Source organism: Hyperoodon ampullatus (assembly GCF_949752795.1).
Source record: "Hyperoodon ampullatus genome assembly, chromosome: 19".
NCBI lineage: Eukaryota > Metazoa > Chordata > Mammalia > Artiodactyla > Ziphiidae > Hyperoodon > Hyperoodon ampullatus.
The window spans coordinates 4811440-4838639 of record NC_136932.1 but is presented as its reverse complement, the minus strand read 5'-3'; the positions used below and the strand labels follow the sequence as shown (position 1 = coordinate 4838639).

The 27200-nt window shown below is 44.4% G+C and overlaps 1 protein-coding gene across 3 annotated transcripts; it reads left to right on the top strand.

Moving 5' to 3' along the window:
• The first annotated feature begins 527 nt into the window (after positions 1-527).
• CWC25 (CWC25 spliceosome associated protein homolog) lies at positions 528-27200 on the top strand. Of its 3 annotated transcripts, XM_079724626.1 has the most exons (10): positions 528-690; positions 2943-3115; positions 10613-10849; positions 13840-13909; positions 14605-14732; positions 15389-15452; positions 16075-16286; positions 16666-16764; positions 26177-26338; positions 27063-27200. In XM_079724626.1, exons 1-10 carry the CDS (start codon positions 673-675, stop codon positions 27175-27177), a joined length of 1278 nt encoding a protein of 425 aa, XP_079580752.1. In that variant the 5' UTR covers positions 528-672; the 3' UTR covers positions 27178-27200. The 3 variants fall into 3 exon arrangements, with proteins under 3 accessions (XP_079580752.1, XP_079580753.1, XP_079580754.1); XM_079724627.1 differs by lacking the exon at positions 16666-16764; XM_079724628.1 differs by lacking the exons at positions 26177-26338; positions 27063-27200 and adding an exon at positions 25295-25373.

Sequence of the window (27200 nt, the reverse complement as noted above, 5' to 3'; positions counted from 1 at the left end):
TGCTTCTTCCATCGTAAACGAAGGGAAAGGAAAGGGGAAAGCTGGCAGATTCTAAAGGTTTGGTGCAGGGAAGCTGATGGAATTTCAGTTCGATGGTTTCTATTTAACTCCGTAAAATACGCCCGGAGTAAGGGGGTTGGCTGTGAGTCGAGGTTTGAGGAGACTGCGGATTTGAAAAGCCGTTTAGAAATTCCGGGCGGCCTAGGCTGGTCCACGCTGGGGCCTCGCTAGGGAGGCCCCGAGTGGAGCTCCGAGGGGGACGCCGCGGTGCGTCGCCATGGCAACCGAACCGCCGGGCCAGGCCCAGGACCAGTTGTAACCTGAAACAGCAGTAGCGTTTTAACTCACCACTCCAGAAATCAGGGAGAAGAGCCAACCCGAGGCGGCCAAAGTGAAACCACAGATCCCGCGATATCATGGCCGCGACCTGCGAAACTGCATGTGACGCTACCGCCACGCAGCGCGACAGCGAGTATTAAACGTCATGGTACCGCGACGCCGTCGCTGTAATATAACGCTCTCCCGGAAGTGGTCTCTGGATCGGGCAGTGAAGATGGTAGCCAGTTGTCCCCGGGATCAGATCTCCGGAGGTCGTAGCTGAACTCTCTGCGTTTCTCCTCGATCCTTCCTGAGTCTTCCAGGTCCGCGTAGTGAGGAAACGTCTCCACCATCATGGGGGGCGGAGACCTGGTAAGTGAGGGAGCCCAGGGCTGGGGGAAGACTGAGGCCGGAGACCGACTGAGGCCGGGGACGGAAATTGGTGGGGGTGGCAGTGGGTATTCTTGGCAACGCAGCCGTTGGGGACAGGGAGCTGTAGCCCTGGACAGGGGACGGATAACTAAGGCCATGAGGGACCGGGTGGAGACTTGGGAAGGTATGTGAGGTGGGTCGCCAAGGAGGGGAGGTGGTGTTTGTTGACAGGGAGCCCTTCTGGCTGGAAATTCTGGGAAGCCTCGGGGGCGGTTGGAACCGTGGCTAGGAAAGGAGGCAGGTATGGAGGACGTGTCACTTAGTTTTGTATATCTTGTCTTGGGATACATCTCCTTTCCTCAGCTAGGAGTTTAGTCATGTCCTGGGCTGTAGTAGGGGTGATTTGTGCTCCCGTTCTCCTCGTCCCCGAGCCATGTCCTGGGGTCACGGAAGAGCTTCCTCAGGTTCACCTTTCTGACTTCCATTCCTTCTTTAGTGCTGCATTCTGATCTGTAGTGGCAGAGCTTTCTTCTGAATTCATAGCACTTAATAAGTTATGTGGCTATTTCTCTTAAACTGTATAGTTCATTTGTAGGGGGCTAAGCCTCCGAATTGGGCAAATGTACCCATAAGAGCATGGTGCAAGATCAGAAAAATGCTAATCTTCTGAAAGTGTAGCTAATTGAATCAGCAAATAGATTCGTTTAGCTACCTGTCCAGTAGCTATATTAGAGTTTGTCAGGTGTTATCAGTTAGAATGAGTTCCAAGATACCATCAAGGTTCTTCTGACTTAGTGTCTTCAAGTAGCTGCATTTAGGGACAGGAAAGCTCTAATCCAGAGTTTCTCAACCTCAGTGCTATTGACATTTTGGGCTGGATAATTCTTTGTTGTGTGTATGGTCCTGTGCATGTAGCAGCATCCCTGGCCTCTAGCCAGTAGCACCTTTCTCCTTCAGTTGTGACAGCCAGAACTGTCTACAGACATTGCCAAATGTTCCCTGGGAGGCAGAATCACCCATATTGAAGGCGAGAGGGGAGGACCATTAGGACAAGGTGGAGGGTTGGGGAGGAAGGGAGGAAGGACTGAACAGCCTGATGAGGGGAAAGGGAGTGCAAGAAGAGAGAGAGAAAAGGAAGCCCTCATTGAAAAAATAAAATTTATTTTGGCCACACTGAGCAGCATGTAGGATCTTAGTTCCCTGACCAGGCATTGAACCCTGCCCCCTACAGTGGGAGCACGGAGTCCTAACCACTGGACCGCCAGGCAATTCCCTCATTTAGGTTTCTTAACTGGTCTCCTGGTTTTCAATCCTGATCCTCTCCAATCCATTCTTTACATGCTAGGCTGGTCATGCCTCCCACCTGCATATGAATGCTTAGTGTTTTCTGCTGTCAACAGGATAAAATCCAATCCCTTAACATGGCTTATAAGGCCCTTAATCTGTTGCTTTCTTAGTTGGCTTCATCTTGAGCCCCTTCCCATCAGTTTGCTCTCCTATCTCCAGCCATGCTGAATTATTTGTTCTTTCTCACCCCTGGGGCTGCAGTTGTGTGTGCTGTTACCTCTGTGTGGAAATCTACCCCACTGCTTCCCGCTTCCTACATCACTGGGCTCATTTATAATTATCCTTAGATGTCACTTCCCCCAGGAAACCTTCCCTGGTTGGGAAGCTGAACCAAAGCAATGGCTCATGGGGAGGAGGGAGAGGAGAAGCATTCCTTGAGGGTGAGGAGGAAGATCAGAACCAGGGGGAGATTCTTGGGAAGGAAGGTTGAAAGAGGTACTAGGTGGGGTTGTAAACCATGCAAGTTTAAGGCACGTTAAGTGGACTCAAGGAAAAGAAGGCTGTGTTCATAAGAATGAACGTCCAGTGCCAAAGGCACTTGAATTCTTTTGCCTTTCAGAGACTATACTTTCCTGCTTCTCTACCCCATTCCTCCTGTATTGTCATCACCAACCCTCACTTTAGGCATGGCCAGTGGAAGTCAGACTCACACATTTCAGGATAGAAGTATTTGAAGGGAATCTCGGAGGGGCCTGTTTTATCCTGAAGCTTTATGTACTTGAACAGCCTCTCTCCCGCCCCCCCCATGTGTGAGATTTTTGGGTGCCAACCTTGCCATTGTTAAAGACGTCTTACCCTTACATGGCTGCCTTGGCATGAATATAGGGGTGGGAAAGGGAGGGCCAGTTATACTCACCACCCACCCACTGCCCGCATTGTTTTCTCCCTCCTTTCATTTACCACAGAATCTGAAGAAGAGCTGGCACCCGCAGACCCTCCGCAATGTGGAGAAAGTGTGGAAAGCTGAGCAGAAGCATGAGGCTGAGCGGAAAAAGATTGAGGAGCTTCAGCGCGAGCTGCGGGAGGAGAGGGCCCGGGAGGAGATGCAGCGCTATGCGGAGGACGTTGGCGCTGTCAAGTACGTGAGGAGCTGGGGCGATTTGGCCTGGGGGTGTCCTGGTGTGTGGGGAACTGCAGAACTGCCTGCAGGTGCGTCGTCCAGTTGTTGCATAATAGCTGGTTAAGAGCGTGAGTTTGCAATCAGACTGGCCTGGGTTCTGAGGCTGGCATGGCATGGACTAGCCTAGCTGTGTAACTGGGAGCAAGTTTGGGAGCCTTGGTTACCTCCGTAGAACGGGGGGAATGGGAGTACCCAACTCCTAAAGTTTGTTGAGGATCAAATGAGATGACATACAAAGGGCTTAGTGTAGACCAAGTTCATGGTAGATGATTGCCAAACAACTGTGGCTGAGGATGATTGCCTATACCCTGCTTCTCAGTATGTGTTGAGGCCTCAGTCCTGCTTTTGTTTATTTATGGATTGCAGGCTCATTTTAGGGAGGCAGAGAGGTCCCATGGAAGGAGGTAGATGGTGTGCCTGTCAGTAAAAGCTGTGTGAATGTGGACAGTCTCATTCGATTTTCCCTGACTTCAGTTTCCTCTTGTATAGTATAGGATAGGAGTAACAGACAATAATTACTCTACCCATCTCATAAAATGGGATAGGAGTAAATGTGTTCTGAGAAAAATTAAAAGCATAAAATATGCAGTGCAGGTTTCCTGGGATTCTAATCTGGGGTGTGAGGATAGACAGTGGGAATGTTCTTTACCGATTTCTGTAATTTAAAAAGGCGAGATCAGCTCCAGGTCCAGCCGGGGCTCTTGGCCGGGAAGTGGCCGCGCAGTGGGGAGGGCGCCCTCAAGCGGAAGTTCCGCAGCCCAGGGAGGGCAAAAGCAAAGTCTCCAACTTGTTCTCAGAGGGAGGTTTCTAGAGCCAGGGAGGTGGTCCATGGTGGCGCTAATGGAGTTAGCACTGGATAGAAGCTAGGTGTTGTGAGAGCGCCCCAATTTTTTTTTTTTTAAAGCCGATCCAAATTTCCATCTCTATTTTCTTTACTCTTTCTTGTTTCTAAATATTCAGTGTACTTTTTCTGCAGCTAATGAAAAGTGAAGGTCTTCAAATGTCATGTTTGAGAGTACAGGTAGTATTCAGTGGAAATTGGGAGTCATCAATATGTTTTTTTTTTATCCCAAGAACATAAAACAATCTGTACATACATATTTTTTGTAAATCTTAAATGTAAGAAAATATAGTTAAAAATCACCTGCTTTAAAATCAAATGTAAAATTATTCTTTGGGAATTTGTTTTTTTAAAATAGTGAAAAGCAATGAGTAGTGAATATACTAAAGATATTTATAATCTCTGACTTATTTTAATATACTTGGAATTTTGTTTCTGGTAAGAGCTATTGCTTTCTTGTTTGACTTCCTGATTAAGTTTGAGTAAAATGTGCATATAATAACAACAAACTGTATTCTGTATGAAAAAAACAAATCCGAGAAAACCCACTTCTTCACTGGAACGATCACCAATAAATCGGTATTTTTAAATTAAAAAAATATATATGCAGTGCATTCCTAAATCAGAATTGAATAAAAACTCCAGATAGACTAAAATTGACTTATCTGTACTATCGCTTGTTCATATGCTAGTGGGCAAGTCTGCAGGGTGACATGTGACATACTTCCCCTGTTGGATATACAGGGCTTTTCCTTAGTAATTTCATGACAGGAGGATTTGTGACATTCAGAGGCATGTGTCTGTGTGTGGGAGAGAGAGACTTAGTTTCAGTTCGTGGAAATGGCATTATGGAATTTAGGCAGGATAACAATTACATTCTTTCTTTGTTTTGTTTTTTTTTGGTTTATTTTTTATATAGCAGGTTCTTATTAGTTACCTATTTTATACATATTAGTTGTATACATGTCAATCCTGATCTCCCAGTTCACCCCCCCCCGCACTTCCCCCCCTTGGTGTCCATACGTTTGTTCTCTACAACTGTGTCTCTATTTCTGCCTTGCAAACTGGTTCATCTGTACCATTTTTCTAGATTCCATATATACGTGTTAATATATGATATTTGTTTTTCTCTTTCGGACTTGCTTTTACTTCACTCTGTATGACAGTCTCTATATCCATCCACATCTCTACAAATGACCCATTTTCGTTCCCTGTTATGGCTGAGTAATATTCCATTGTATATATGTATACATTCTTTCAGGATTGACAGAAGGCCATTCTGACTTAAGTATAAAATCTGAAATATTTTAAAATAAATGGAGTTTTGGAGTTTTTAAAGTACAGCACAATATATTTAGGGCATTAATATATAAAGTGAGGTAAAAGAATGAAATTTTATAAGTTTTTTTTAACCATAGATACACATTAAATTATTTTACCTTATACACTTTGTATAAATTATATTCTTTATAATTTAAACTAAATAAATTTCATACATTTGAATTAATTCCTGGGCAACTTATATGACATTTTTATATGTGAAGTTTGAGGTTTTGTGAACCCTTGATTTTAAAACAAATGTCAATTTTAGACGGAATACCCATTAGTTATAAGAGTTTACTTTCCCACTAACCAAAAGTAAAAAATTATTTTGAAATTTTTATTCAGCCAAGCATTACGTATTCTGTGCCTGATACGTCAGAAATTTGGGCTTTGCAGAGTCTAATTGATGAGGTCAGAGTATAGATGAGCAGCTTCAGAGCTGGGAGTCAGTGTATATCCCATTGCTGACCCTCATGCCCTCTTGTCTGTTGTGAATGGGAGGAAGGTGATTTTATATTCTTTTGATTTTTTTGCCCCCTCACCTATTCTCCATTGTTATGAAACTCAAAGGTTAGCACGTAGGTCCCTTTTTTTGGTCTTTACTTGCAGATGTATTTAGACGATCTGCTTGTCCAACTGACTGGTTTGTGTAGTTCTTTGCATAGTGTCGTGCTTTTCATTTATGCAGTACAACCCTTTGCTATTTAACAATTCACTTGTATGGTTCAGATAATCTTCTCTGTGTTTTTTATACAGCTCTCTTAGAACAAAGAAAAAACCTCAATATGTACATTATCCTTGATCTCCATCCAAATCCCTCTTTGCAATAGAATGTTGTTTAAGTATTGACTGATAATATTAGAAAATTGTGTTTTCTTTACCAGCATTTTTCAACGCTTGCACTTTAGGGTGTCCTTGGAAGATTAGATAAATGATGATGGGAGTGATTCCCACCCAAGCAGACTCTCTAAGAATAGCAGGGGGTGTCTGGGTCAAGGGCATCTGGATACTTTAAGAACTCCCTGGGTGATCCTCATGGGCGGCTTCAATTGAGAACCTGTTCTATATCCTTAGTGATAGCAACAGCAAAAATCTATACATCATTTCGTTTTTATATGACTTTTACCCCAAATCTTCTCTCATTTAAAAACTCAGAGAGAGGGTCTCACTTTAAAAATGATGAGAGATGGCAGTTACTAGCTCCATTTTAGACGTGAGGATATGGAAGTGCACAGAAGTATCTTGCACGTTTACCCAGCTGGGTAGTGGCGGAACCAGGTCAAGTCCAGTGGCACTGGATCTCAGCGATACAACATGTTCTCTTACTGGACGGCCTGAGCAGGACTGATATTAGTTGAGTCCTTTTAAGACTAGCTGTAGCCCTGAAAATACTACTTTATAGAAGTATCTGTCTTCATTTTTCCTATCCTTTCTTCTGGATATGTCTTGCTCCTTTGCCTGCATATTCCTGGCCCTCCTACCTCTTCATACCGTCTCTTCTCTTTTATTCACTTGCTTAGCTTCTTTTCCCCCATCCAGTAACTGTTCCTGCTTCCCAAGGCTCACTGTTCTTCTCCCTTCATTCCTGTGGTACCAGTGTCTGCTTCATGCTGATGACTCCCACGTTTATCCCACACAAACTCTTGTATCTCTGTATATTCAGGCAGTTCTTTTTTTTTTTTTTTATTCAGGCAGTTCTGCTTCAAGTGTCCCACAGTTACCCATCACATACTTAGCTCTCAGCAGCACTGTTCAGTAATTTGTTGACCTCTGTGCCTCGTCTGGTAGCCTGTGAGCAACTCAGCTGCCTGAATCTTTGTCATCCTTCTGACCTTCTTCCTCTGCCTGGCACATAGGAAGTGTGCTGAGTCAGTGTTTACAAGTGAATAAACAAATATTTATTTCCAGTTTCCCCATCTGCGTTCGTGTCAGGCATGCATAGGCACGATCCCTTGAGTCATCTTTGACAAGTCCTTTTAGGATCCCCCCCACCTCGATCACTGAGACCTGCTTTTCATTCAAAAAGTACTGCCAGCTCCAGACCCCTTGCCCATGAATTGTCAAACACTGAACATATTAGGCAACTGTCTGGGATTCATTCCAGCCATCTAGGAGTTTAAAAAAACCTGGTGGGAGATACAAAACACATACATAGAGAATAAAAAGACTAGCTAGTAGGAACATCAGTGATTATCCCCAGGGTAAGAAGACATGACAGAACTACAAGGTAGGTTATGGGACAGGAGGGGCAAAGAAATTATGAAGTACATATTTTATCTCTTAATACATCCTTGTTTCTTCTGCCAGTTGATGAGTTGCCCTTGAAGTAAAACAAAAACAAAACAAAACAAAACAGACTAGCTAGTGTTTATTTAGTACTTACTTTGTGCCATGCACTCTTCTGAACACCTTAAAAATTCATTGACTTGGGCTTCCCTGGTGGCGCAGCGGTTGAGAGTCCACCTGCCGGTGCAGGGAACGCTGGTTCGTGCCCCGGTCCGGGAAGATCCCACATGCTGCGGAGCGGCTGGGTCCGTGAGCCATGGCCACTGGGCCTGCGCGTCGGGAGCCTGTGCTCCACAACGGGAGAGGCCACAACAGTGAGAGGCCCGCGTACCGCAAAAAAAAAAAAAAAAAAAAAAAATTCATTGACTTATTTAATCCCCAACAACCCTATGAGGCAGTTACTCTTTTATCCCCATTTTACAGGTGAGGACACCAGTGCTCAGATGAGTTGCTTGGCTTTAGAGCGGGGATTCAAATCCATGTTGCCTGACTCCAGAGCTTGTGCTCTTCTTAACCATTATGTTATACTGCCTTTCAGGAAAATGAGCTTGCCAGAATATTCTAGTCACCACTGATCTTCTTGCTCAGACCTCTTTAAGCTCTTATGTAGTCTGCCTTTCACAGTCAATTCCCTCCAACCCCCAGGAGTTTTTTATTGTTTGAATAACAGAACACACAAAACCAGGCAGAGAAGTCTCCAAGGAAATGATGGTTGTGTTTCACTGTTATTTGTCCCTTGGTTCTTCATCTTCTAAGCACTTATTACACTTTCTTTTAATGCTGTTAGACATGTATTTTGATTATAAATACAGTCCAACTGTGAATAAATAACTGTATTGTCTTTTTACACCCATCCCCATATTCTTTTTTTTTTTTTTTTTTTTGCGGTACGCAGGCCTCTCACTGTTGTGGCCTCTCCCGTTGCGGAGCACGGGCTCCGGACGTGCAGGCTCAGCGGCCATGGCTCATGGGCCCAGCCGCTCCACGGCATGTGGGATCTTCCCGGACCGGGGCACGAACCCGCGTCCCCTGCATCGGCAGGCGGACCCTCAACCACTGTGCCACCAGGGAAGCCCACCCATGTTCCTTTAAATAGAAAAAAGTGCTCAATATCTCTTAATAGCCTATTTGGCCATAGTTGTCTCACCTGTGATTTAAAAATACACTGTACATCTTGATCTTCCAAAATCCTTCTTGAATTACAGCTTATTCTGTTAAAGAAATTCTGGGAAAGAAGTCATTGATACTGTTGATAGTCTCCAAAAGGTGAGGGTGGTAACTGAGTTGAAGGCACCTGGGAGGGATCTTCAGCAAACCGAGGACCATTGGGAAACTACACAGAGGCAGATCTTGTCAGTAAGATACCAGCTCCTCCAATTAACCCTAGGAAAATGCCGCCAGTCACAGCTGACCCAACAACTGTGGCCACTGGTCCCTTTTGGCTGCCAGTGTGACTCCTGTGAAGGCTGCACTTGTGACGGAATTCCAGAGGTCTTTCTAACAGGCACCATCCAGCAGAGAATCATGGAAAACAGGCCTCCCCAAACTGCAAAGCCACCTCCCAACTGTGGAGGCCTGGATTTTTTGTTTGTTTGTTTGTTTGGTTTTTGCGGTACGTGGGTCTCTCACTGTTGTGGCCTCTCCCATTGCGGAGCACAGACTCCGGATGCGCAGGCTCAGCAGCCATGGCTCATGGGCCTAGCCGCTCCGCGGCATGTGGGATCTTCCCGGACCGGGGCACGAACCCGTGTCCCCTGCATCGGCAGGCGGACTCTCAACCACTGCGCCACCAGGGAAGCCCTTTGTTAGCTTTTTGATTTCAGTTTTCTCATAGTTCCAACTGCTCCTTTGCTATTACATTCTGTTCTAGTTTTATGGATACAGGTTATTCTCTGGTTTCTTTAAAATTATGGTTGTTTCTGAAGTATTCTTCTCCAAGTATTGTCTATTTTTCCTCAGTGTCCTTTTTGCTGCTGTTTCCATTGGTTTTAGATTATTGTGTTGAGAGCATTCACCAAATAACTGGCACTCCATAGGGTAAAGGCCATCGGAAGCTCTGTATTCTTCAGTAGGGCTTGCTGACTGATGGATTTCCTTGTGGGGAGTCCAACGGTGAGCCAGCCTTTTCATCTGGCAACTTCCAAATGTCTATATCTGTGGATCACCATGCCCCTATTCCTTGGGTCATTTGATTTCTCCATAGAAAAATTCTGAGATCTCCTGCCTGGGGAGTAGAACAAGGAGAAGGAAGGGAATTAGTGACGCCATTTTTCAATAACCAGACTTTCGCTTAATCCCTACAGCCATTCTGAAAGCCCTTGGCCACCCAGTTGGAAGTGGAGGGGTCTCACAGGTTCAGTCTCCCCAACAGATCTTTCATCCTTTGACTGGGGATAGAGATTAAGAATCTTAACTGCTCCTTATATAGACTTTCACCAAAATTCCCTATTTGCAGCCCACCTGGTGGTGCCAATTTCCCAGCTTTTCTGATACAGAACATGCATGTTAGCTCTTTCAGATTATCCTCGAAATGAAAGCACAACATAAAACTTTGTAAAGGAGACTTGAGAAACCCTGAGCAAAAGATCCATGCCCCAGGCTGAGGAACTTTTTTTTCCTCATAAATTGCTTTAGGTGTGTGGAGATGATCTCTTAAAATGTAAACTCCATGACAGCAAGTACCGTTTCTTTCCAAGTGCCCCATGGAGTGTGGTGTTTAGCCCTTGCTAAGGAGCCTGTAGAATGAGTACAGTTCTGACCAGCTGTGCCCTTTTTTTTTTTTTTTTTTTTTAAGTTTGGCCATGCCTTGCGGCCTGCGGGATCCTTGTTCCCTGACCAGCGATGATCAAACCTGCACCCTTGGCAGTGAGAGCGTGGAGTCCTAACCACTGTGCCGCCAGGGGATTCCCCCAGCTGTGCTTATCTATCCTTCATGTTCAGGTTTTGTGTGTAGGTTTGAGAAGTCTACATTTTCTTTGACTGTATTTTTTTTTTTCTTGAACTAGGAAAAAGGAAGAAAAATTGGACTGGATGTACCAGGGTCCTGGTGGGATGGTGAACCGTGATGAGTACTTGCTGGGGCGTCCCATTGACAAATACGTTTTTGAGAAGATGGAGGAGAAGGAGGCAGGCTGTTCTTCTGAGACAGGACTCCTCCCAGGCTCTATCTTTGCCCCATCAGGTGCCAATTCCCTTCTTGACATGGCCAGCAAAATCCGGGAGGATCCACTCTTCATCATCAGGTACTGATGAGCGGCTGAGAAGGGGGTTTTATTACAGAGATGCTTAGCAGAGATGTTATCTCACCTCTTGCTTTGCAGTTGGTTTCCTGTTGGCTTTTGTCTACCATGTAAAAGGATTTGTCTCCATTTGGGCTTCTGATGTTGAGAAGGAGGCTCTATTAAGGGTGCCTGAACTAGGCTGTTTGGGAAGAGATTGGTAAATGTACCAGACCAGACCAAATTTATTCATTTACCTTTGGCCCTTAAACAAAAATAAGAGGTAGGAGCAAGGTGAGAAAGACTGGCAGCTTCTTAGAAATTGGGGACTATGTGTAGAGTTGGCTGGGGGGATGAATAGACCTCTTCCCCTCCCCTCTACCCCTCCCTTTTGTTTGTTTTTTGCAGCAGAACCCTTTGAAAGGAAACTTTAGAATTTTATTTAACCCTAATATGTAACAGATCAAAGTAGAGCTGCATTTTGGGTGTTACATGAAATCATGTGGTGCGTTTTTTTTGTTTTTAATTTTCATTGTTTTATTTCAAGTGTGTAAGGTTGAACATTAAAAAATGTTTCTTACTTACATTCCTTTTGAAAATTCTTTTAAAGTTATCTATATATTTCAGATATATATTTATATGTAAATATTTTCTCCCATTTTGTTAGCGTCTTAATTAATTAATTGTGGTAAAATATACATAACATAAAATTTACCATCTTAACATCATTTTTTCTTTTTTTTTTAAAGTTCCTTAAACTCACCAGCATACAGATGTGAGCAGGCACTCTTCCCACACTCACATTGTATCATGAGTACATGTTTGTTTGTTTTTTAATAAATTTATTTATTTTATTTATTTATTTTTGGCTGCATTGGGTCTTTGCTGCTACACACGGGCTTTCTCTAGTTGTGGCGAGCGGGGGCTACTCTTCATCGCGGTGCGCGTGCTTCTCATTGCTTCTTTTGTTTCAAAGCACAGGCCCTAGAGCGCATGGGCTTCAGTAGTTGTGCCGCGTGGGCTCAGTAGTTGTGGCTCCCGGGGTCTAGAGCACAGGCTCAGTAGCTGTGGTGCACAGGCTTAGTTGCTCCGCGGCATGTGGCATCTTCCTGGACCAGGGCTCGAACCCGTGTCACCTGCATTGGCAGGCGGATTCTTAACCACTGCGCCACCACGGAAGTCCCATCTTAACTATTTTTAAGTGTACATTTCAGTGGCAGTAAGTATATTCACATCATTGTGCAACCATCACCACTACCTATCCTTCTCCGGAACTTTTTCATCTTCGCAACTGAAACCTTATACCCATTAAACAGTAAGTCCCCATTCTCTCCTCTTCCCAGCTCCTGGCAACCACTTCTACTTTCTGTCTCTATGAATGTAACTACTGTAGTTACCCATATAAGTGGAATCATATGGTATTTGTCCTTTTGTGACTGACCTATTTCACTCAGCATAATGTCATCAAGGTTCATTTGTATTACAGCATGTGTCAGAATTTTCTTCTTTTTAAAAATGTGGTAAAATACGCATGACATAAAATTTACCATTTTAACCATTTTAAGTATATATGTAGTTCAGTAGTAAGGGTATCCAAATTGTTGTGCAACCAACTTCCAGAAGTTTTTCATCTTGCATAACTGAAAATCTGTATCCATTAGGCAACAACTCTTCATTTCCTTTTCCCCCCAGCCCCTGGAACAACTATTGTACTTTTCATTTCTATGAGTTGGACTATTCTGAACCTCATAAAAGTTGAAATCATTCAATATTTGTTTTTTTGTGACTGGCTTATTTTACTTAGCATAATGTCTTCAAGGTTCATCCATGTTGTAGCATGTATCAAAATTTCCTTCCTTTTTAAGGCTGAATAATATTCCATTGCATGTGTATACCACATTTTTTAATCCATTCATCTGTCGTGCACATTTGGCTTATTTCCACCTTTTGGTTATTGTCAATAATGCTACTATGAGCATTGGTGTACAAATATTGTGCATATTATTTTATAAACTCCTTTTTATCACCTAATCATATATATGGGACATTTTTCTATGTTGCTGACTATGCTTCTATCACATCATTTTTAATATCTATATTGTATGGATATACCATAATTTATTTTTAAACATTTTTTTGACACCTCTTTCTTCTTTTTGTTTTGTTTTTTTAAATTTTTATTTATTTATTTTTGGTTGCGTCAGGTCTTAGTTGCGACAGGCAGGATCTTTCATTGTGGCACGCGGGCTCTCTAGCTGTGGTGTGTGGGCTTAGTTGCCCCAGCATGTGGGATCTTAGTTCCCTGACCAGTGATTGAACCTGCATCCCTTGCATTGGAAGGCGGATTCTTAACCACTGGCCCACCGGGGAAGTCTCTACCATAATTTATTAATATTCTCCTGTTGGATCCCTAACTTGTTTCCAAGTTTTCATTGTTATAACATGAACACCTTTTTAGTGACCTTCCTTGATTATATCCTTTCAGTAACAAATTCTTGAGGAAGCATTTGTAAGATTAAAGGGTTTGTGAGTATGTACAGGCTGTGATAAATGTTGCCAAATTGTCCTCCGGGAAGGTTGACCAGTTTACCCTCCTATGAACACTATGTGAGAGTAAGACTTCTTGAAAGAGGAATCCATTCTGTTTATTTCCCAGGGGTTATCATGCTAAACAGTGGAGATAGTTTTGAAATGTTGCATATGTTTGATACACAAGATGACATACATTTACTTGACCAGTTGGGAAGCCCTGAGCATGAAGCTTAACAAGCAACAGACCAAACTCACTTTCTTGCACAACAGGGAACCAGTGTGAACTTTCCCCACAATGTTCAATCCCTTATGCAGATTTGGGAAAGATTTCTGGCTTCCACACAATCACGCAGATTGCACCATGGGGCCTGTCTGCCTGCGTTGAGAAAAAAGATTGCTGTATAGAATTATGGAGAGTAGAATGAATGGTTTAATCCCCTTTTCTGAAAGAAAGAATCATGATTTTTATAACTTCTCTTTAGGAAGAAAGAAGAAGAGAAAAAAAGAGAGGTATTGAATAATCCTGTGAAAATGAAGAAAATCAAAGAATTGGTAAGTAGTACTTCAAATAAGCATCAAGAGCTACTTAACATGAAAACTCCTCTCCATTTACTCTTACAAGAGGGAAAGCAGCATGGCTTTAAACATTTCTGTCTTTTAGAGACCTTCTCCTGGTGATTTTATGCAATCTTAACACATAAAGCTTAATTATGCTTGATTTTCTCTTCTATGTCTTTTGGTTGGAAAAACAGCATGGTATATCATTCTTCCAGAAAAAGAGGGGTATTGGGATATGCCTGTGGAAAGCAAGATCGTGCAGTGTGTTCAGATCAGGTGGTATCAAGCCTTTAGGGCCCGTTCATCACTCATGTAACATATTATGTGATTGTTTCTTGGAACAGTTGGTAAGGAAAATTTAAAGATTGATCTTGTGGTCCCTGATTACTGTCAGCGGAGTTGCAGTCTTTTGACAAATGGGAATTCCTAGACAGTGGTTCTGGGGACTGTTTCAAAACACAGATTCCCAGCCCCACCCACCAGAGAGTCCGTTCAGTAGTCTAGGGGCATTTGTGCGCAACCAGGGTCCAGACCCTCCACTCTTGTTGACAGGGGACGTCTGATCATGTCTTGGACCCCTGTAGACCCTGAGGCCTGGAGGCAGGTAGTTTACACATGACCCCGTCCCCTCAGAGGGACTGACAGGGGTCCCAGTAATCTTGCGTGGTTATGTTCTGGGCATTTTCTAGTTGCAAATGAGTCTGGAAAAAAAGGAGAAGAAGAAAAAGAAGGAGAAGAAAAAGAAGCACAAGAAACATAAGCACAGAAGCTCAGGCAGCGATCGTTGCAGCAGCGAGGATGAGCACGGCCGGGAGAGGTGAGCGTGTGGAACGGCGTCCTGCCCCGTTGATTCACTCACTCATTCGTTCCACAGATACGAACTGAATACCTGCTCCGGGCCAGGAGCCACCAGGTTCTGGGGGTTCAGTGGAGAACACTTGCACACCGGCCCTCTGCCCCCAGAGCTGGCCGGCTAGCACTTGAGTTCCCGGAGGAGTTGGCGAAACCCCCAGGGGAGCTGGCTGTAGCTGTGTCAGTCTTAGGTCAGACGTCCTGGATATGACTTTCATCTCAGCTCTTGATTCCTGCAAGACTTAAGTGGGTTTTATGGAGGCTTTTTTTTTTTTTCAAATGCGTTAATGGGCCCATCTGGACCTGTTCTGTGTGTCTTCTTTGCGGGAGCCGCCAGCGCTGTCTCTGCTGACTCACTCGTAGTCCCTAGAATAGCAGCACGAGGTGAGAGGAGAATGTGCTCAGGCGCTCGGGCTGAAAAGCAAGGCCCACGGTTTTTCTCAGGAGAAACATGACTGTGCTGATGCGTCTTCCAGCAAAGATAGAGAAACGCACTCCCATGTGAGAGCCGGGAGGTGGGAAAGGCCACGTTTGAAACAGGAAGCACGTCTCAGCACAAGAGCTGTAAACTGGACCTTTAGGCATTTTCTTTTTCAGTGAGTATGTGTTTTCATCTCTTAGATCTCAAAAGAAGATGGCAAATTCTTCCCCTGTTTTGTCCAAAGTCCCTGGATATGGCTTACAGGTAAGGATATGGGCTTGTCAGAGGGAGTGACTGTGGGACTGGAACATGCCAACCTGGCTGCCTCTTTGGACACAGAGCATGTTTAGCAGCCAATCAGACATGCGGAAAGAAGGGAGTTCGGGCAGCGCAGACTGGAGAACAGGCCCATTCCTTATCCCTGAGCCTCTGACTATGGCTGAGGGCCCTCTGAGCAGAGAGGCTAAGCTACCAGCGGGCATTTAGGCATTCCGTCCATCCCTCTGCATATAACTTACATGAAACGCGTACATTTTAAGGGTTGATGACTTTTTGATAAATGTACATCCCTCTGGATTCCTTTTTTCCCCTGAGTATGTTTAACCTGAGGTCCTGTCCTCCATATGCTGCCTCCTGCTCCTCCTTAGGCTGCAGCAAAGAGCCAAGCCAATTTAGGTGGTTGGGTGATACATCCTTTTAGGGCATTCTGAGGATGACTTTCCTAAGTTTATACAGCTCTCAGTGATAACTGTGTGATGGGATTGGTATACCCAGTTGGCTCCTTACAGGACCTCAGTGCTTATTCATTTTCTTGTTTCACTGCATCTTCTCCTGAGCTGCTAGATTTTCCTATGAATAGCTTTTCTTCCTTTCCTTGATGATATAGGTCAGGAACTCTGACCATAGCCAGGGACTGCAGGGTCCTCTGACAACTGAGCAAAAGCGAGTGCGTGGGTTGAAGAAATACTCCAGGTCCAGAAGCTCCTCTCCCTCACCTCCCAGACATGCCAGCAAGAAGAGCACCAGAGAGGCAGGGTCTCGGGACAGGAGGTCTCGATCCCCGGGCAGAAGGTCACGGTCCCCAAGGCCAAGCAAACCGTGAGTATGGGAATTCAGTGGGAAATAACCTGTGAATGTGGAGGCCTGGTTACAGCTGGTATTTGCTTTTAGCGATGTCTGTTCATCAACTCTTCCAAATGTCTTTGCTTTGTTATTATCTTTACTTTTTTTTTTTTTTAATGTAAAGCTCAGACCCCTAGAACTACATATTTATATATGTGGAATCTCTAGAGTGAGATTAATATCAAATCTTATGTATCCTTATGCCTTTGTTTTTCTTCCACTTCTTCCCTCTGTTTTCTTCAATTTGGATTATAGTTCTAAATTTGTTAGCTTTTCTTCCATCATTTGAGGGACATGATAAAAGCCACTGTATTGAAAAAGCTCTTCTCCCCTCTGCCCTCTGTGTCTGTTACAGGCACAACTCTAAGGTAAATAGGAGAGACAGAGGCCGAAGTAAGAGCCTATCCCCTAAAAAAGACATCTACCAAAGGCGGCCTGCTTATGGGTACACCAGGTGAGTCAAGAGCCCAGTAGGTTTACTTCAGACTTTCAGGCCTGAGTCTTGGAATGGCTCAGACCAGGGCAAGTGGATAATCTATATCACCTTTTTTGCTCACCCCTCTTTTGTTCATCTTGGTCAACTTTTAACCATCTGCCCTGCCCCCCACCCCATGCGAGTCACATTGAAAGGACAAAGTAAATAACTTTGAACTATTGAACTAATGACCAGTTCACTAAGTGATTGTCTCTCAACACCTGTAAACATGTTATTCTCACAGAGATTTCTACAGGAAGCTTTTCTTAAGACTGTGCTCCTTTCTTGAGGCATTAGCTGAAAGGGAAGCAGGAAGGTGGTCTCCTTGAGGGCAGACACCCTAAGATACTCTGTGTTTGAGTTGGGTGTGGTGTGGGTCAGACAGAACATGGGTGTGCAGTCATGGGACCTGAGGGGAGTTGGCTGTGCCCATGAAAGGCTGTCCCTAGGGGTCTCGATTGCTCTTAGAAGTTTGGATGAGGGAATTCCCTCGCAGTCCAGTGGTTAGGACTCGGCGCTCTCACTGCCGTGGGCTCCAGTTCAATCCCTGGTCAAGGAACGAAGATCCCACACAAAAAAAAAAAGTTTAGTTGACTTGGGCAACTTTTGTGTACTTCCTTTAACTGCCTCCCCCAATTGGCTGCACATTAGAATAACCTGGAAAGCTTAAAGAAAAACCAAAATCCCAATCAATCCCTTGCTGCACCCCCAGCCCTATTACATCATCATCTCTGGGGATGGGCCCAGACATCAGTATTTTTAAAGCATCCCAGTAGTTCCAGTGCACAACCAGCACTGAGAACCACTGAGAGTTCATAACAACCTCTTTTATTCACTATGCTGTTAGAAGAGAGGCAAACCCTAAAGTCCCTTTTAACTTTTAATTGCCTGATTCCCTAAGTTTAAGGTTTCATTTTCACTGGCAACTTTCCAAAATACCCAGGTACATATTTCCCTGCCTTCCCAGAGAGGGAGGGTATATTATGCATAATTTAATCCTTTATTGGTGACACTGGGTCAGTTCTTCAGCTGTGCTGTAATTCATGCTGTTCTTAGGGATGGATGCTCATGAGTGTATATTTTTTTTAATGTATTTTAAAGCTCTTGGTCAGCACAAGGTCTGCTTTTTCAGATCCCACTTTGTTTTTCTGTCTCTTTTGCCATCTGCCATCACTTAAATTTGTCTCACTTTGTCAGCCTTTCTTATCGCCCTTAGAATCTTTGTTGAATTTTGTGATTTAAAATGAGTTAGAGGGACTTCCCTGGTGGCGTGGTGGTTAAGAATCCGCCTGCCAATGCAGGGGACACGGGTTCGTGCCCTGGTCCGGGAAGATCCCACATGCCGCAGAGCAACTAAGCCCGTGCGTCACAACTACTGAGCCTGCGCTCTAGAGCCTGCGAGCCACAACTACTGAGGCTGTGTGCCACAAGTACTGAAGCCCGCGCGCCTAGAGCCTGTGCTCCGCAACAAGAGAAGCCACCGCAATGAGAAGCCCGTGCACCGCAACGAAGAGTAGCCCCCGCTCGCCACAACCAGAGAAAGCCCGCGTGCAGCAACTAAGACCCAACGCAGCCAAAAATGAACAAATAAATAAATAAATTAAAATAAATAAATAAATAAAATAAAATAAAATGAGTTAGAATAAACAACAAGGTCCTACTGTATAGGACCAATAGACTTCAATAAAGTTTTTTTAAAAATAAATTTATTTATTATTTTTGGCTGCGTTGGGTCTTCAATGCTGCGTGCGGGCTTTCTCTAGTTGCAGCTAGCAGGGGCTACTCTTTGTTGCGGTGTACAGACTTCTCATTGTGGTGGCTTCTCTTGTGGAGCACGGGCTTTAGGAATGTGGGCTTCAGTAGTTGTGGCACTTGGGCTCAGTAGTTGTGGCTCACGGGCTCCAGAGCTCAGACTCAGTAGTTGTGGCGCATGGGGTTAGTTGCTCCGCAGCATGTGAGATCTTCCCAGATCAGGGATCGAACCCGTATCCCCTGCATTGGCAGGCAGATTCTTATCCACTGCACCCCCAGGGAAGCCCCTGTTGGAAGGTTTTTTGTTTTTTTTTGTTTTTTTTTTTTGCAGTACGCGGGCCTCTCACTGTTGTGGCCTCTCCCGCTGCGGAGCACAGGCTCCGGACGCGCAGGCCCAGCGGCCATGGCACACAGGCCCAGCCGCTCCGCGGCACGTGGGATCCCCCCGGACCGAGGCACGAACCCATGTCCCCTGCATCGGCAGGCAGACTCCCAACCACTGCGCCACCAGGGAAGCCCCCTGTTGGAAGGTTTTTAATCACAGTCTTAATTTCAGTGCTTGTGATTGGTCTGTTCATGTTTTCTGTTTCTTCCTGGTTCAGTCTTGGAAGGTTGTACTTTTCTAAGAATTTGTCCATTTCTTCCAGGTTGTCCATTTTATTGGCATATAATTGATTGTAGTAGTCTCTCATGATCCTTTGTATTTCTGCGGTGTCAGTTGTTATTTCTCCTTTTTCCTTTCTAATTCTGTTGATTTGAGTCTTCTCCCTTTTTTTCCTGATGAGTTTGGCTAATGGTTTATCAATTTTGTTTATCTTCTCAAAGAACCAGCTTTTAGTTTTATTGATCTTTGCTATTGTTTCCCTTATTTCGTTTTCATTTATTTCTTATCTTTATGATTTTTTTCCTTCTGCTAACTTTGGAGGTTTTTTGCTCTTTCTCTAATTGCTTTAGGTGTAAGGTTAGGTTGTTTATTTGAGATGTTTCTTGTTTTTTGCAGTAGGATTGTATTGCTATAAACTTCCCTCTTAGAACTGCTTTTGCTGCAGCCCATAGGTTTTGGGTTGTTTTGTTTTCATTGTCATTTGTTTGTAGGTATTTTTTGATTTCCTCTTTGATTTCTTCAGTGATCTGTTGGTTGCTTAGTAGCATATTGTTTAACCTCCATGTGTTTGTATTTTTTACAGTTTTTTATCCTGTAATTGATATCTAGTCTCATAGCATTGTGGTCGGAAAAAATGCTTGATATGATTTCAGTTTTCTTAAATTTACCGAGGCTTGATTTGTGACCCAAGATGTGACCTGTCCTGGAGGATATTATGTGTGCCCTTGAGAAGAAAGTGTATTCTGTTGTTTTTGGATGGAATGTCCTATAAATATCAATTAAGTCCATCTGGTCTAATGTGTCATTTAAAGCTTGTGTTTCCTTATTTATTTTCTGTTTGGAATATCTGTCCTTTGGTGTAAGTGGGGTGTTAAAGTCACCTACTATTATTGTGTTGCTCTTGAGTTCCCCTTTTATGGCTGTTAGCATTTGCCTTATTTATTGACGTGCTCCTATGTTGGGTCCATAGATATTTACAATTGTTATATCTTCTTTTTAGAGTGATCCCTTGATGATTATATAGTGTCCTTCCTTGTCTCTTGTAATAGTCTTTTTTTTTTTTTTTTTGCGGTACGCAGGCCTCTCACTGTTGTGGCCTCTCCCGTTGCGGAGCACAGGCTCCGGACGCGCAGGCTCAGCGGCCATGGCTCACGGGCCCAGCCGCTCCGCGGCATATGGGATCCTCCCAGACCGGGGCACGAACCCGTATCCCCTGCATCAGCAGGCGGACTCTCAACCACTGCGCCACCAGGGAGGCCCAATAGTCTTTATTTTAAAGTCTATTTTGTCTTATATGAGTATTGCTACTCCAGCTTTCTTTTGATTTCCATTTCCATGCACTATGTTTCTCCATCCCCTCACTTTCGGTCTGCATGTGTCCCTAGGTCTGAAGTGGGTCTCTTGTAGACAGCATATATATGGGTCTTGTTTTTGTATCCATCCAGCCAGTCTATGTCTTTTGGTTGGAGCATTTAATCCATTTACATTTAAGCTAGTTATTGATATGTATGTTCCTATTACCATTTTCTTAATTGTTTGGGTTTGTTATTGTAGGTCTTTTCCTTCTCTTGTGTTTCCTGCCTAGAGAAGTTCCTTTAGCATTTGTTGTAAAGCTGGTTTGGTGGTGCTGAATTCTCTCAACTTTTGCTTCTCTGTAAAGCTTTTGATTTCTCCATCAAATCTGAGTGAGATCCTTGCCTGGGTGGAGTAATCTTGGTTGTGGGTTCTTCCCTTTCATCACTTTAAATATATCTTGCCACTCCCTTCTGGCCTGTAGAGTTTCTGCTGAAAGATCAGCTGTTAACCTTATGGGGATTCCCTTGTATGTTATTTGTTGCTTTTCCCTTGCTGCTTTTAATATTTTTTCTTTGTGTTTTTAGTTTTTGTTAGTTTGATTAATATGTGTCTTGGCATGTTTCTCCTTGGCTTTATCCTGTGTGGGACTCTGTGCTTCCTGGACTTGACTGACTATTTCCTTTCCCATGTTGGGGAAGTTTTAATCAGACCCTTTCTTTTTTTCTCTTTTTTCTGGGATGCCTATAATTCGAATGTTGGTGCACTTAATGTTGTGCCAGAGATCTCTGAGACTGGCCTCCATTATTTTCATTCTTTTTTCTTTATTCTGCTGTGTGTCAGTTATTTCCACCATTCTATCTTCCAGCTCACGTATCCGTTCTTCTGCCTCAGTTATTCTGCTATTGATTCCTTCTAGAGTATTTTTAATTTCAGTTAATGTGTTGTTCATGACTGTTTGTTTGCTCTTTAGTTCTTCTAGGTCCTTGTTAAAGGTTTCTTATATTTCCTCTATTCTATTTCCAAGATTTTGGATCATCTTTACTATCATTACTCTGAATTCTTTTTCAGGTAGTTTGCCTATTTCCTCTTCATTTATTTGGTCTTGTGGGTTTTTATCTTGCTCCTTTGTCTGTAAGATATTTCTCTGTCTTCTCATTTTGTCCAATTTACAGTATTTGAGGTCTACTTTCTCTAGGCTGCAGGGTCGTAGTTCCTCTTGCTTCTGTTCTCTGCCCCCAGTGGTGGGGTTGGTCCAGTGTCTTGTGTAGGCCTCCTGATGGGAGGGTCTGGTGCCTGCGTTCTGGTGGGTGGAGCTGAGTCTTTTCCCTCTGCTGAGCAGGGCCGTGTCAGGTGGTGTGTTTTGGGGTGTCTGTGAGCTTAGTATGACTTTAAGTAGTCTCTGTGCTAATGGGTGGGTTTTTGTTCCTGTCTTGTTTGTTGTTTGGTGTGATGCATCCAGCACTGGAAGCAGCTGGCAGTTGGGTGGAGCCAGGTCTTGGATTCATATAGAGGCCTCTGTGAGAGCTTTCGGTGATTAATCTTCCCTGGGGCCAGGAATTCTCTATTGGTCCAGCATCCTGGACTTGGTGCTCCCACTCCAGAATCCCAGGCCCGACTTGTGGTTGAGGGACCAAGACCCCGCAAGCCGCTCATCCCAGCAATAAAGGGGATTTAAAAAAAAAAGACTAACAAAACCCCAGACGAATGGTAAACAGTCAAATCAAACAAACAGAAACAAGGAAACATGCACACACACAAAAGAAACAAGAACAGAACCAAATAAATCAAATAGCAAGGGAACAACCAAACAAAAGAACCCAAGAATGAAATCAAACAATTAAGAAGAAAGCTGACAAAAACCCCAAACCAAAAAACAAAACCAAAGCAGAGTACCAACTGAAGAATGAAGCAAAGAAACAAAACACCGACAAAAAATGATATTAAAAAAAGAGAGAGGGGCTTCCCTGGTGGCGCAGTGGTTGAGAGTCCGCCTGCCGATGCAGGGGACACGGGTTCGTGCCCCGGTCTGGGAAGATCCCACATGCCGCGGAGCGGCTGGGCCCGTGAGCCATGGCCGCTGGGCCTGTGCGTCCGGAGCCTGTGCTCCGCAACGGGAGAGGCCACAATAGTGAGAGGCCCACATAACGCAAAAAAAAAAAAAAAAAAAAAGAGAGAGAAAGGGGAAAGAAGACAGAACAACAGAAAAGCAACGTAGAAACAGAAATATAAAAAAAAAAAATAGAAAATATATTAAAGAAAAAAGGAAAAAGACAAAACCCTGGAGAAATGGTAAAAACAAAATCAAACAAACAAAAGCAGAAACAAGGAAACACACACTCATGTAAAAGAAACAAAAACAGAGCCAAATAAAACAAAAAGCAAGAGAACCAAACAAATAGAAGAACTCAAAAAGGAAATCAAACAATTAGGATTAAAAGTAACAAAAACACATAATCTAAAAACAAAACCAAAGCCGTGTGCCAACTGAAGAGTAAACCAAGGAAACAAAACAAACCGATAAAAATGATTAAAAAAATAATAATAATGAAAGAAAATAAAAAGGGAAAAATCACAGGATGACAGAAAAACAGTAGAAATGAAAAGATTCAAAAAAGAAAAAATGAGGAAGAAAAAAGTAAGGGAAAAGAACACAGAACAACAGAAGAGCAAAGTAAAAATAGAATTGTTTAAAAAATAAAAATAAACATAAAGATATGTAATAAAACATGGAGATCCCAAAAGACTGAAAAAAAAAACACTAAAGCAACAACAAACAAAAAAAGAAAAACCAAAAAAAAGCTAGAACCAACAACAGAATGAATCAAAACAATAAAATTAATAGTAATAATTATGTTTCCCTGGGGTCTCTGCTGTAAGTGTCCTTGCACACGCCATGAGCCACAGCCCACCTCCGCCTCCCCAAGAGGCTCCTCTGCCCCTGGGCTGGTCTCTGGACCTGCTGTGGGCCCTGTGAGCACCACTCAGACTGTGATCTGGCCCAGTTCCTATGTGTGCTTGCCCCCAATGTCCACAGCTGCCAGAGCTAGACCGTTTTCATTTGTGGGAAACACTCATTGTCTACTCAGATATTCCATAGACGCAGGGTCTACCTAGCTGATCCTGGGGATTTAATCTGCAGCTTGTATAGCTGATGGAAAGATTTTCAATCTTCTTCCTTAGTTACCCTGTCCCTGGGCTTCAGCTTTGGTTTTATCCCCACCTCTGTGTGTGGTCTACCCACAGGAGTCTGGTCCCGAGGCTGCCTTGGAGCTCTTGGGTCTGCCCCTGTGAGGATGGGGTGCAGAGGTCATCTGACTGCTTGGATCGTGGGAGCCCGTGCCGTGCCAAATGCGCAGGGAAGCCGGCAGCCACGAGTGCAAGAGATATGGCCCTAGTGAGGGCCTTTTCTGGCGCCCGGCATAAGGCACGTGAGGGCCAGCCCTGGCCGGGGTTTTTCTGGCATCCGGCAGCAGGCGTGTGAGGGCCAGCCCTTAGCGGGCTTCTTTTATTGTCGTTGGCAGGCACTGGCGTGTGGGGAGAGAGTGGTTACAGTAGTGGCTCCTCCCCATGCATGTGACTCAGCAGTAGCGCCTGCGTCCATGGCAGTCCGGTCTTCCTGCATAGGCATTTCCTGCTGCAGATTTCCTCCCTCTCGTCCCCTCAGTTCATCTTCCCACATCCAACAGCGGTTCTCACTCTGGGCCCGTTGTCCAATCCCCATGCACCAGCTCCCAGCCCCCTTGCACACCTGTGAACACACGTCCCAGTCCGGGGCCCGCAGGCCCGCGGTATGGACCATCTGTGTATTTCTCTCTCTGTCCCGTCTGCCACAGATCGGCCACTTCACCCTCTTCCAACAGCCTCAGATGCTTCCCTTCTGTCCCAATTGATTTTCCTGTCGGAGAGGGGGTTTCCCCGAATTCAGGACTCTCTCCTCTGCTTCAGCTCCCTCGCCCCAGGGTGCAGGTCCCATCCGCTTCCTTTCCTCCTCCTTCTCCCTTCTTTTTTTTCCGTCCTACCCAGTTATGCAGGGATCTTTATAGTCCTTTCCGGTGTCCAAGGTCTTCTGCTAGTTTTCAGCCAGTGTTCTGTGAGAATTGCTGTATCTATAGATGTGTTCCTCATGCATCTGTGGGGAGAGGTGAACTCCACGTCCACTTACTCCTCCGCCATCTTGAATCTCTCTGCCATATTTCTTCTAGGAGTTTTATGGTTTCCAGTCTTACATTTAGGTCTTTAATCCATTTTGAGTTGATTTTTGTATGTGATGTGAGAAAATGTTCTAATTTCATTCTTTTACATGTAGCTGTCTGGTGTCATTCTCCTGTGTGGTTCAATTTCTCAGAAACTACTGGAGGGTCTACCCTCTGGAGGGTCTCCTGTAGATGTTTGGGAGAGTAGCCACTGGCTTCCCCGAGTCAGGCATGAGGATCCCAGAAGGTCTTAATTGCTCCTTATACAGACTTTAAATTAGTCCCTTTGTTTTCAACCCTGTGCAACACCCTCCACAGTGCTTGGTTCCTGCAGTCCCTGAACCTTTCCTGGGTTTTGCAGTGTGAATATCTTGCTTCTGATCAGTATCAGGCACTTAGGATTCAGTTTCCTCTAATCTGTTAAAGTGGCTACTACTCCTTCATCCCCTTCCATCTTCTTGACAATTTGTGCACATCTCTTATCTAGTGTTATTTCCTCTTCCATCTTCTTGTGCTTTTATGTATTTTAGTTAGTGGGGTTTTTGCAGGGGAGGCTTTTCATTTCGCTATAGATAACTAAATGTCAGATTTTAGTATCTTAATTTTCTCAAAATTGGGCTCCCACTCCCTTATGGGACTCCGATAATTATTTTTCCTTTTAAAGGGGGATCAGTACATCACACCAATTTGAGAAGCAATGGACTTGGATGTCTGACATTGGTAAATAGTGATCGAGCTGGTTCATCACCTCCTCTTCTTGCTCTTCATTTGCAGTGAGTGCCAGGAAAGACCTACCTATTAGTGTCTGAGGCTAAGTTGAATTCTTCAGGCATCTTGCTTCTAGCTTAGTCCTAAAATGGTATACTCGTGCACTACGTCCATCAGTTTCTTTTTTTTTTTTTTTCTTTTTTTGCGGTATGCGGGCCTCTCACTGTTGTGGCCTCTCCCATCATGGAGCACAGGCTCCAGACGCGCAGGCTCAGCGGCCATGGCTCACGGGCCCAGCCGCTCTGCGGTATGTGGGATCTTCCCGGACCGGGGCACGAACCCGTGTCCCCTGTATCGGCAGGCAGACTCTCAACCACTGCGCCACCAGGGAAGCCCCAGTCCATGAGTTTCTAAGCACTTCTAGTGGGTAGGTGGTAGATGTTAACCGTTACATGGATGAACTTAGTCCCCTGTTTTATAAGTTGTTGAGCAAACAACTGGAATATAATTGCCATAGCCTGAGGCTCCTGATTAGTTCTCAATTTATTTTTTGTATTTATTGTTTCAGAGTAATTACTCCAGAGATTATTGAGTGAGAGTATGGAATCCGTCACTAAAAGTCTTTGAAATTTGAGTGCATCCACCTGAATAAGATATTAGGAAGGAAGGAAACTCATGCTGAGTGTGGCACTGGGCTGGGCATTTCCGAGGGAAGAGAGCCATGGGCTGGAGAACCTGGGGTCCTACCTGGGTTCTCTTCTCCCTGTGGTGTTTCTCTTTTTGTTGTTGTTGTTGCTGGGAGAGAAGTAGACCTTAGGGTGATTTTTGTGTTCAACAGAAAGCTCTCATCAGAGGAGCTAGAGCGAAAACGGCAAGAGATGATGGAAAACGCCAAGTGGCGGGAGGAAGAGAGGCTGAACATCCTCAAGAGGCACGCTAAGGACGACGAACGGGAGCAGAGGCTGGAGAAGCTAGACTCCCGGGATGGGAAGTTTATCCAGTGAGTGCAGCATTTTCCTGCCTGTCAGCTCTCACGGCGATGGTCCCAAGGAGGCAGTTGGGCAACTGGTTCGTTCATTGTGTTCCCAGTGTTTCTGTGTCTGTGCGGAGCTCAGCCCCCAGACACCATTGTTACAACTCCCAGCTTCTGGCCAGACAGTGGGACGTTTTTCATCTGAGGGGAGGAGAAGTGAATTGGTATTTTCACTGAATCTCCTTGGCCTTCTCCTAAGAATTCATGGCTCAGGAAGCCTTTTTCAAATGAAGCTTGGACTTATTTTCCAAAACAGATACATTTCCCTTATATATTTATAAAAAACTGAGTTCCAGATGGAGTCACTCGAAAGTTATCTACATGGGCTTAAGAGAGCTTGTGCCTCTACAGCTGCTTTTTTTTTTTTTTTTTTTTTTTTTTTTTTTTTTTTTTGTGGTACGCGGGCCTCTCACTGTTGTGGCCTCTCCCGTTGCGGAGCACAGGCTCCGGATGCACAGGCTCAGCAGCCATGGCTCACGGGCCCAGCCGCTCCGCGGCATATGGGATCCTCCCAGACCGGGGCACGAACCCGTATCCCCTGCATCGGCAGGCGGACTCTCAACCACTGCGCCACCAGGGAGGCCCTCTACAGCTGCTTTATGGCTAGCAACCTGTTCCTCCTTATTCTGCCAGACAGTTGACCAGTTGACAAATGCCTGTTACTTACCTTTCACCTGTCTTCTCTTCCCAGCCGCATGAAGCTAGAGAGTGCATCTACCTCGTCTCTGGAAGATCGGGTGAAGCGGAATATTTACTCTCTACAGAGAACCTCAGTAGCTCTGGAGAAGAACTTTATGAAAAGATGAAAGCCATCCCCCCTCTTGCTGGT

Bases quoted from the DNA above. Each gene is read 5' to 3' on its own strand.
- CWC25 (XM_079724626.1), top strand. The intron at 15,453-16,074 runs GTAAGGATATGG...TTGATGATATAG, and splicing joins TCCCTGGATATGGCTTACAG to GTCAGGAACTCTGACCATAG. The intron at 16,287-16,665 runs GTGAGTATGGGA...TGTCTGTTACAG, and splicing joins TCCCCAAGGCCAAGCAAACC to GCACAACTCTAAGGTAAATA.